This window comes from Microchirus variegatus (assembly GCF_963457635.1).
Source record: "Microchirus variegatus genome assembly, chromosome: 17".
In the NCBI taxonomy this organism is placed as follows: domain Eukaryota; kingdom Metazoa; phylum Chordata; class Actinopteri; order Pleuronectiformes; family Soleidae; genus Microchirus; species Microchirus variegatus.
Genome location: NC_139818.1, coordinates 25223241 through 25232448, shown reverse-complemented (window position 1 = coordinate 25232448; position 9208 = coordinate 25223241). Strand labels below are relative to the sequence as shown.

General features: G+C 42.1%; 1 protein-coding gene across 1 annotated transcript; it reads left to right on the top strand.

Moving 5' to 3' along the window:
* Positions 1–2257: 2257 nt before the first annotated feature.
* LOC310939180 (WAP, Kazal, immunoglobulin, Kunitz and NTR domain-containing protein 2-like) lies at positions 2258–4948 on the top strand (the record flags this gene model as incomplete). Its single annotated transcript, XM_083903858.1, has 2 exons — positions 2258–2443; positions 3410–4948. 2 exons carry the CDS (start codon positions 2258–2260, stop codon positions 4946–4948), a joined length of 1725 nt encoding a protein of 574 aa, XP_083759984.1.
* Between the last annotated feature and the right edge of the window lie 4260 nt (positions 4949–9208).

The window sequence follows — 9208 nt, the reverse complement described above, 5'->3', positions numbered from 1 at the left end:
ACTGTTAGCCAACTTTGAACTGCGTTGAGCGAACTTTGAATTACGTTGAGCAAACTTTGAACTGTGTTAGCAAACTTTGAACTGTGTTAGCAAACTTTGAACTGTGTTAGCAAACTTTGAACTGTGTTAGCAAACTTTGAACTGCGTTGAGCGAACTTTGTATTACGTTGAGCGAACTTTGAACTGCGTTGAGCGAACTTTGATCTGTGTTAGCGAACTTTGAACTGCGTTGAGCGAACTTTGAACTGTGTTAGCCAACTTTGAATTGCGTTGAGTGAACTATGTTGAGCGAACTTTGGATTGCGTCAGCGAACTTTGAGCTGCGTTGAGCGAACTTTGGATTGCGTTGAGCGAACTTTGAACTGTTAGCCAACTTTGAATTGCGTTGAGCGAACTATGTTGAGTGAACTTTGGATTGCGTTAGCAAACTTTGAGCTGCGTTGAGCGAACTTTGAACTGTTAGCCAACTTTGAATTGCATTGAGCGAACTACGTTGAGCGAACTTTGAACTGTGTTAGCGAACTTTGGATTGCATTGAGCGAACTTTGAACTGTGTTAGCCAACTTTGAATTGCGTTGAGCGAACTATGTTGAGTGAACTTTGGATTGCGTTGAGCGAACTATGTTGAGTGAACTTTGGATTGCGTTAGCAAACTTTGAGCTGCGTTGAGCGAACTTTGAACTGTTAGCCAACTTTAAACTGCGTTAGCCAACTTTGAACTGCGTTAGCCAACTTTGATTTACGTTGAGCGAACTTTGAACTGTGTTAGCCAACTTTGAATTGCATTGAGCGAACTATGTTGAGCGAAATTTGGATTGCGTTAGCGAACTTTGAGCTGCGTTAGCGAACTTTGGATTGTGTTGAGCGAACTTTGAACTGTGTTAGCCAACTTTGAGCTGCTTTTCGAAAACCTCTGTTGAATATTAAGGCTCCAACATTTATATGCATAATTGTAATTAATCCTCTAATTATAACATTTGCACTGGATTATTAATGATGTATTAATTACCGTTATTTGCCATGAAACAATTATCCCGACAGAACCGTAAATATTAGAAAAGAGCCACTGAACTTTATTCTTTATATTTTCAATCTTTATTCTCAATATTCAATATATTTGTCTTTTATATTTTATTTGTCACGATTCATAACTAAATTAATGACATTTTATCTTATCTAAATGAATGTTCTCTGTTGATCTTAGTAAAACAATGTCTACAATGTTTTGTGTTTACGTATAAATATGTTTTTAGCTTTGTAAATGTGTAAATGTTCAAATTTGACATTTATGAAAATGCATTTTAAATACAATTTCGATTTTCAGCGTAGAAAACTCTCTCAAATATATGAAATGTAATATTTATTCATCAAAAATACCGATATAAATGGTGTTAATTTATGCAAATATATGTTAAAAAATCGTACACATCAAGATTATTTATTGTCACGTAGACGTAACAACGCAACAATATTACGATACAGTGATGAAATCCTTTCTTTTCAACTTCACTGGGGGAATAAAAGGAATAAATATACAAAAATATTAAATATAAATGTACTATTTATTTGGTTTTTTTTGGACATTGTCAGAAATTCAAAAAGCCTAATGTCTTGTGGGTAAAGGAAAAGTCATATTATTGGCTGTTAATGTCTTCTTTGTGGCAGAAGGATTTGGAGAATTTGGAGAATTATGGCTGTTGTTGGTAAAATCATCAGGAGAAAAGTGTAAAAATAACTATTAGGCAGATATTAAGAATCACACATATATATATATTTGTGTGTGATTTAAATACAGCAGCGGAGTCTAAACGTTGACGTTGGAGCGATAATTGAGGAGTCTATGGTGCGTCTTTACGCACGGAGCGCGCAAAGGGTTAAAGGGGGGGCAAACAGAGGCAGGTGCTCAGCACACACACACACACACACACACACACACACACACACACACACACACACTTTTAAAAAGCTTCTTCCAGCAGCAGCAGCAGAGACTGTGATGCCGTCACTCACTGATGCACGCGCGTAAATAACGCGGAACAACCAGGAAAAAAAACGACGCGGATTCTCTTCCATCAGCTCGCGCACGTTTGAAGCGCTTTTTCTTCTTCTTCTTCTTCTTCTTTTTTATTTTTCTCCTCTGAAACTTTTCTCCAAAAACCTCCACGTGTGTGTGTGTGCGCGCGTGTCTCTGTGTGCGCGTGTCTTGTCATCCTCTTCTCGTGCACTTGAGTTTGAGCCGCGTGGTCTCGCGCTGGAGATGTGGTGGATGCTGTTCCCGCGCTGGATTTGGTTCGTGGCGTGCGCGTGCGTGTGGACGGAGCTGCCGCTCGCGGTTCTGCCCCAGATCACGTACTCGCACGCGGGCATCTGCCCCAACGACATGAACCCCAACCTGTGGGTGGACGCCATGAGCACGTGCACGCGCGAGTGTGACAGCGACCAGGTAATTTGTTATTATTATTATTATTATTATTATTTAATCTTAATTTTTTTTAAATCTAAAACTAAAGTGTAGATAAGTCATGACTTTGTTAAACCCAACTCAAGACTCAAATCAATTGATAAATCATTAATAAATCATAAAATGAAAATATACCACTTCTTTGTAAAAGTATACAAACTCTGTTTCCGTAGAAAATAAAGCTTTAATATGTAATTTACACGTGTCTTACTTTCTGGTGGGCGGCCATATTGTTTCGTTTTGGACACATAAACCAACCACAGTGAGCGTTTTTGCGATTTTAAAATAGCGGCTGTGTGGGCCACCGTAGTTCCCCGAAACATCTGGAGATTGCTGTTTGTTAAAATCTACAGTCTCACCACTAGATGTCACTAAATCTTACATGAGGGTACTTGGGACATAACATAATGTTATTTCCCTGAATTTGTAGCCACGACATCAATAGGGATTTCATTATTGTTACTTCATTTATTTGAAGCGCTGTCCTCTGTTTGGACAATGGACTCTACTGTAGAGTTCACATTTAAATGTGATGCTAATAGCAGCTAAAGCGAATAGCTTGACATGTTGGGACGGCTACACCGAGGAAGCTGCACGTCCGTTAGCACCAGCAGAAATGTTAGCTTTGCTTAAAAAAAGGGGTTGCTAGCGTTACTGTGTTCACTCGCAATTACACTTGCATTTTTTGCTAAAGTTAGCCAAAACCTTTAGCACGTATTTGCCATGATGGGAGCTAACAGTGTAGCACAATGTTGAATGTAATCATGAGATCATCGTTTGGGTTTGGCTGGGAAGTGGGAAATGTTAGCAAATTGTGCTAGCATTTTCTGACTCCCAATCATTCTAAAGGTCCTCTCCAGATGCTTGGTGATGCTAATTCTTGATGTCATTCCTCAGGTTTATTGTTGTTGTTTAATCTCTACTTCCTCTCTTCTTCCTCTCTCGCAGGAGTGCGAGTCCTTTGAGAAATGTTGCCAGAACGTGTGCGGCAATCGTAGCTGCGTGGCGGCGCGTTACATGGACGCCAAGAAAGGCCCTGTGGGAATGCCCAAAGAAGCCACCTGTGCCAGCTTCATGTGCGTCCAGCAGGGGTCAGAGTGCGACATCTGGGACGGTCAGCCGGTGTGCAAGTGTCGGGACCGATGCGAGCGCGAGCCGCACTTCACCTGCGCCTCCGACGGAATGACCTACTACAACAAGTGCTACATGGACGCCGAGGCGTGCTCCAAGGGCACAACGCTGTCGGTGGTCACCTGCCGCTTCCACCTCACCTGGCCCAACACCAGCCCCTCATCGCCCCAGGTGACCACCCCGCGTCCGACCACTGCGCCGCTGCAGGCGACCGTCCCTCCCCCTCAGCCGCCCTTCCAGGTCGGCAGCCCCGTTCACCAGATCGTGAACGAGGGCAACACGGCCAGCTTCCTGTGCGACGTCGCGGGTCGCCCGCGGCCCGAGATAACCTGGGAGAAGAAGCTGCCGGAGGGCGCGGATCGGGTCGTCATGAGGCCCAACCACGTGCGAGGGAACCTGGTGGTCACCAACATCGGGCAGCTGGTTATCTACAACGCCCAGGCGCGCCACTCGGGCGTGTACACCTGCACGGCGCAGAACCCATCGGGCTCCGTGAAGGCGGACCATCCCCTCACCGTACTGCCCATCGAGCCGCCCAAACCCCCGGAGCCAAAGAACGTGACCCGCTGCCTGACCGAGGAGTGCGGGAAACCCCCCGACAACCCCGAGGACTGCGGGGGCGACCTTGACAACCTGAGTTGGTACTTTGAACCCAAGACCAACAACTGTGTGTCCTTCAGCCACTGCAACAACAACAACAACCAGCACCCAAAGAAGGTCTTTGAGACCTTTGAGGAGTGCATGCAGTGCTGCGGTCCGGAGCTCTCGGGCCCCTGTGGCCTCCCGAGCCTGCAGGGCCCCTGTAAAGCCTACGAGCCCCGCTGGGCCTACAGCGGCGCCCTGCGCCAGTGTCAGTCCTTCATCTACGGAGGCTGCGAGGGCAACGACAACAACTTTGACTCCAAGGAGGCCTGCGAGGAGATGTGCCCCTACCCCAAAAACCACCACTGCAAGTCCTGCAAGCCTAAAGGCAAGATGGTGACCAGCTTCTGCCGCAGCGACTTTGTCATCCTGGGTCACATGACGGAGCTGACGGAGGAGCACGACTCGGGCCACGCCCTCGTGAGCGTGGAGGAGATCCTGAAGGATGAGGAGATGGGGCTGCGCTTCTTCGGCAAGGAACCCCTGCAGGTGACCTTCCTCCACATGGACTGGAGCTGCCCGTGCCCCAACATCACGGGCGCCGCTGCCGAGGGCCAGGTCATCGTCATGGGCAACGTCAGCGACGGCGTGGCGGTGCTTCACCCGGAGAGCTACGTGGGCGCGGCGAGCGCCCGCCGCGTACGGAAGCTGAAGGAGGTCATCTCCAAGAACACGTGCGACATTCTCAAAGCCATCACCAACAGCCCGCAGTAGAGTCGCGGTCGTTATCGCCGCATAACGTTTAGAAACTCGACCGCGGCTCCGGACATTAACCGCAGCAGTGTTTCCTGCTACATTTAAAGGGACAGTGCAGAGATAGCGCGGGTGTACGAGAACACAATAATATGTTTTCTACTTTATCTCAGTGTTAGTCAGCGTTTTCTGGCCACTTTTTCTCCTGCACCAAACTCCATGTAAAAAACAGTCGTTTTAATCTCACAGGGAAACAGGAGCTGCTGGTTCACGGCTGCATTGTTTAGTAAGTTTTTACCACTTAAGTAAATCAGAAACATGGATTTCAAACACAGAAGTCACCAAATAATATATCTGAGTTTGCTAATGTAGGCAGCAGTAGATCAAGAACTTTAATTTGCTGTGTTGTAAAATCGACGATTTTCTCTTTGGAGTTTGGTGTGGGGAGTCGGTGGGTTGTGAAAGAGTCACAAAGTTTAGTTTCTTGCTAAATAAAATTCTATTTTAATATTTTTTCTACTTTATCTCAGCATTAGTCGGCATTTTCTGGCTGAAAAGTGAATTTTTTCTCCTGCACCAAACTCCATGTAAAAAACAGTCGTTTTAATCTCACAGGGAAACAGGAGCTGCTGGTTCACTGCTGCATTGTTTGGTAAGTTTTTACCACTTAAGTGAATCAGAAACATGGATTTCAAACACAGAAGTCACAAAACAACATATTTGAATTCACTAATGGAGGAAGAAGTGGATCAAGAACTTTAATTTGCTGTGTTTTAAAATCGACTATTTTCTCTATGGAGTTTGGTGTGGGGAGTCGAGCGGGTTTAGAAAGCGTCACAAAATCCAGTTTCCTGATGTAAAAAATGAAGTGGTGAATATTTTTTTGTGTTTTTTTTTTTTGCTGATTGAAAAACCATGAGCGCAGCAGACATCCATCACCATCACCGTCACCATCACCATCCTCTTGTTACCTCAATCCCCAGCAGACGCTGCCTCCCTCACGTCTGCTGCTGCAGAAAAGTTACAGACTCACAAAAAAACAGACCACAAATGATGTTTTCTTTCTATCAAATGAGTTGTAATATATTTTATATTTACCGCCATTCATTCATTCATTCATTATTATTATTATTTGTTATTATTTTACAATTTTTTTTAGCTATTTATTATCGTGTGAGCTTTCTTTGTCTTTTGTTTTCACATTTTTCAAATAAAGATTTGGGATTTTTCTTCAGGCTCCTCATGTTTTTGTTTGCTTCATTTAAAATTCATTGAAAAGATATATTTTTAAAATATTTTATTTATGTATTGCATATTTCTTTTGGTGCATCTGTTTAAAATAAAATAAAAAACACTTAAATAGTAACGTATAAAGTGTAAACGCGACAATTTATATTTATTGTGCATGAATTAAACAATAAAAAGCAGTAGGAGTTCAAATATTTCTACAAAAATTTGAATTAACAGACGTTTTCACTTTAATTTTGTACATTTCATACAAGTTTGTAAATTTTTTGATCATTTTTACACATAAATACAAAGAAAATGTCAAGAAAATGGACTCAAAGCAGCACGAGAAAAGAATAAAGTATAATAAGATGCTCAAAAATCATTAAAAATCTTCTTTTTCTTCCCAAAAAAATTAATAAAATAATAATAACAGTGATAAATGAAGCAGAGGGAAATAAAACAGCATGAAATATAATAAATAATCAAATTATGCGTAAAAATAGTCATAGAATAAGTAAATCTCCTACTGCACTATTTTATTGTGTTGATTTCATGCCATAGTTTATTTTTATGATGTGATTTTATATCGTATGATGTGGTTTCATATTAATTTGTGATTTTATGCCTTGGAAATCTTACTTTGTGATTTTTGAATTTATTCTGTTTGTAAAATGTCCTTGAGTGACCCTGAAAGCCACTTTTAAATTAAATGTATTATTATTATTATTGTTTTTATTAAATGAGGCAAATAAAATGGACTAAATGGATAATTCTACTGTCAAAAACAAAGTTTAAAGAATACTACAGGCGTTTTCAATTCGACAGACTTGAATTTTGTTAATTTTGTACAAAGTAATGGACTAAAAGTGTCAAACCGGACAGTTTTTTGGTCTATTTTCACACAGAAAAGTGGAGTAAAAGCAGCGAAAAACACACATTTAGCGGAAAATGATGCCCAACGCGCGACAGAATCACTGCGGCCGCATAAAAATAAGATTATATCGCGATAATATCCAAGGAAAACGGGATTACAAATCACAAAAAACACAAGTTTGTGAACACAAATCAGCAGGAATTAAGTAAAGAATCAAATCTAAAAAGTAAGTAATGATGTATTAAAGGTTTAGAGGTTAGTGTTCACTGCTGCATGTTTACCTGTGTTTAAAGAGCAGCTGTGTCGCTGAGATTAAAGAGACCTGGGATTAAACGTATCCCCACCCCGGCCTCCTCCTCCTCCTCCTCCTCCTCCTCCTCCTCTTCCTCCTCCTCCTCCTCCTCCGTGGCGTTGTAAAAACTTCACCCTGCTTTGTTTTTGCCGTCATCTCGGCCTAATTAAGGGTAAAAAAAAAGAAGAAGGCCGTAAAAGAAGAAGAAGAAAAAAGCCCCTCACTCACATCCAGAGTTATGCGTTTCATGCCGTGCCAGCGCTCGTCTCTGGGTTCCTCGCGGGCCTTGGTGGGCCTTTTCCACGAGGGTGTTCCACCTCCCACATGAGACTCTGTTTCTCTCATCGCGAGCGGTGGAGGTGGAGGTGGAGGTGGAGGTGGAGGTGGAGGTCAGCCCGTGTACTTGAGCAGCTGTTCCACTCTCCTGGAGCAAAGAGATCATAGATCTGCAGCGACGTATATAAAAAAACACCGCTTTCATATCAGCCGCGGTCGAAGCCAACAAACGCACAAAGAAAAAATCCTTCAGGTTTTTTGGTGAAATGACAGAAGAACTGGGCGTTCTCCAGCGGGCGACAGCAGGAAAAAACGAGTTCATAAAACTCGTTAGTCTTCAGACCGTGTTTTCGTGCCCTTTCCGACTGAAAACGCAAACGTTTTCGTTCCCCTGCACCAAACCCCAAAGAGAAAATCGTCGATTTTAACAAAACAGGAGCACAGCAGGTCCAGATCCACTGCTGCCTCCGTCACTGAATGATAAAACAACACCGCCGTGTTATTTTAAAGACTTCGGCTTTTGAAATCCTTCGTTCGATTCACCTCGGTGACACAAAGTGACCACACGAGGCAGCAGTGGACCCGGAAGCTCCTGTTTCCCCCGTGAGATAAAAACGTTGATTCTCTCTATGGGGTTTGGTGCGGGAAACTTAAAGCTTTCTGTCGCAAATGGCATGATTTTATTTTTATTTTATGAAGATTAACCAATGTTTTCTTTTGTTTGCTTTTTTTTTTTGACAGTTAGCCGCTCACTCTCCCACACCAAACCCCATAGAGAAAATCAAAGTTTTAGGTCGCGGGGAAACAGGACCTGCTGGTCCGCTGCTGCCTCGTGTGGTCACTTTGTGTCACTGAGGTGAATCCGAATGAAGGATTTCACATGCCGAAGTCACAAAAGAACACACCTGGACTTACTCATGGAGGCACGAGTGGATCAGGACCTCCTGTGTGCCGTGAGGTAAAAATCGATGATTTTCTCTATGGAGTTTGGTGCAGGAAAGATTTTCAACTCTTAACATCATCTGAAGACATCTGAAGATGTCATAGACTTAAGTTGGTTTAATATTACATACTGTACTATGTCGTGTCGTTTGGTCCAAAATCTGACAAATCTGGCATATTATTGTATTTCACTCAAGATTTGACCATTTATTTTAAAAAAAAATTTTGGTCCAAAATTTGACCAAAACATCATACTATACTATGTGGTCCAAAATTGACAATTTTTTGAATAAGTTTCTTTGGTCCAAAATTTGTCAAAAACGACATGTCGTTCAAAAATTTTAAAAAATGTAGAAAAAAAATTTTGGTCCAAAATTTGACAAAAAATGGCATATCATTGTATTTCACTCAAGATTTGACCATTTATTTAGAAAATAAATTTTGGTCCAAAATTTGACCAAAACGACATACTATACTATGATGTCCAAAATTTGACAATTTTTTTAGAAAAAAAACTTTTTGGTCTAGAATTTGTCAAAAACGACATACTATACTACGTCATATACCAGGTCAACTGAGGGAACTCTCTTTAAATCCATCAAACCAAATCTCCTTCAAAAAACCACTACATTTTTTTCTTTGCTGTTTATTTTCGACTTTCAAACCC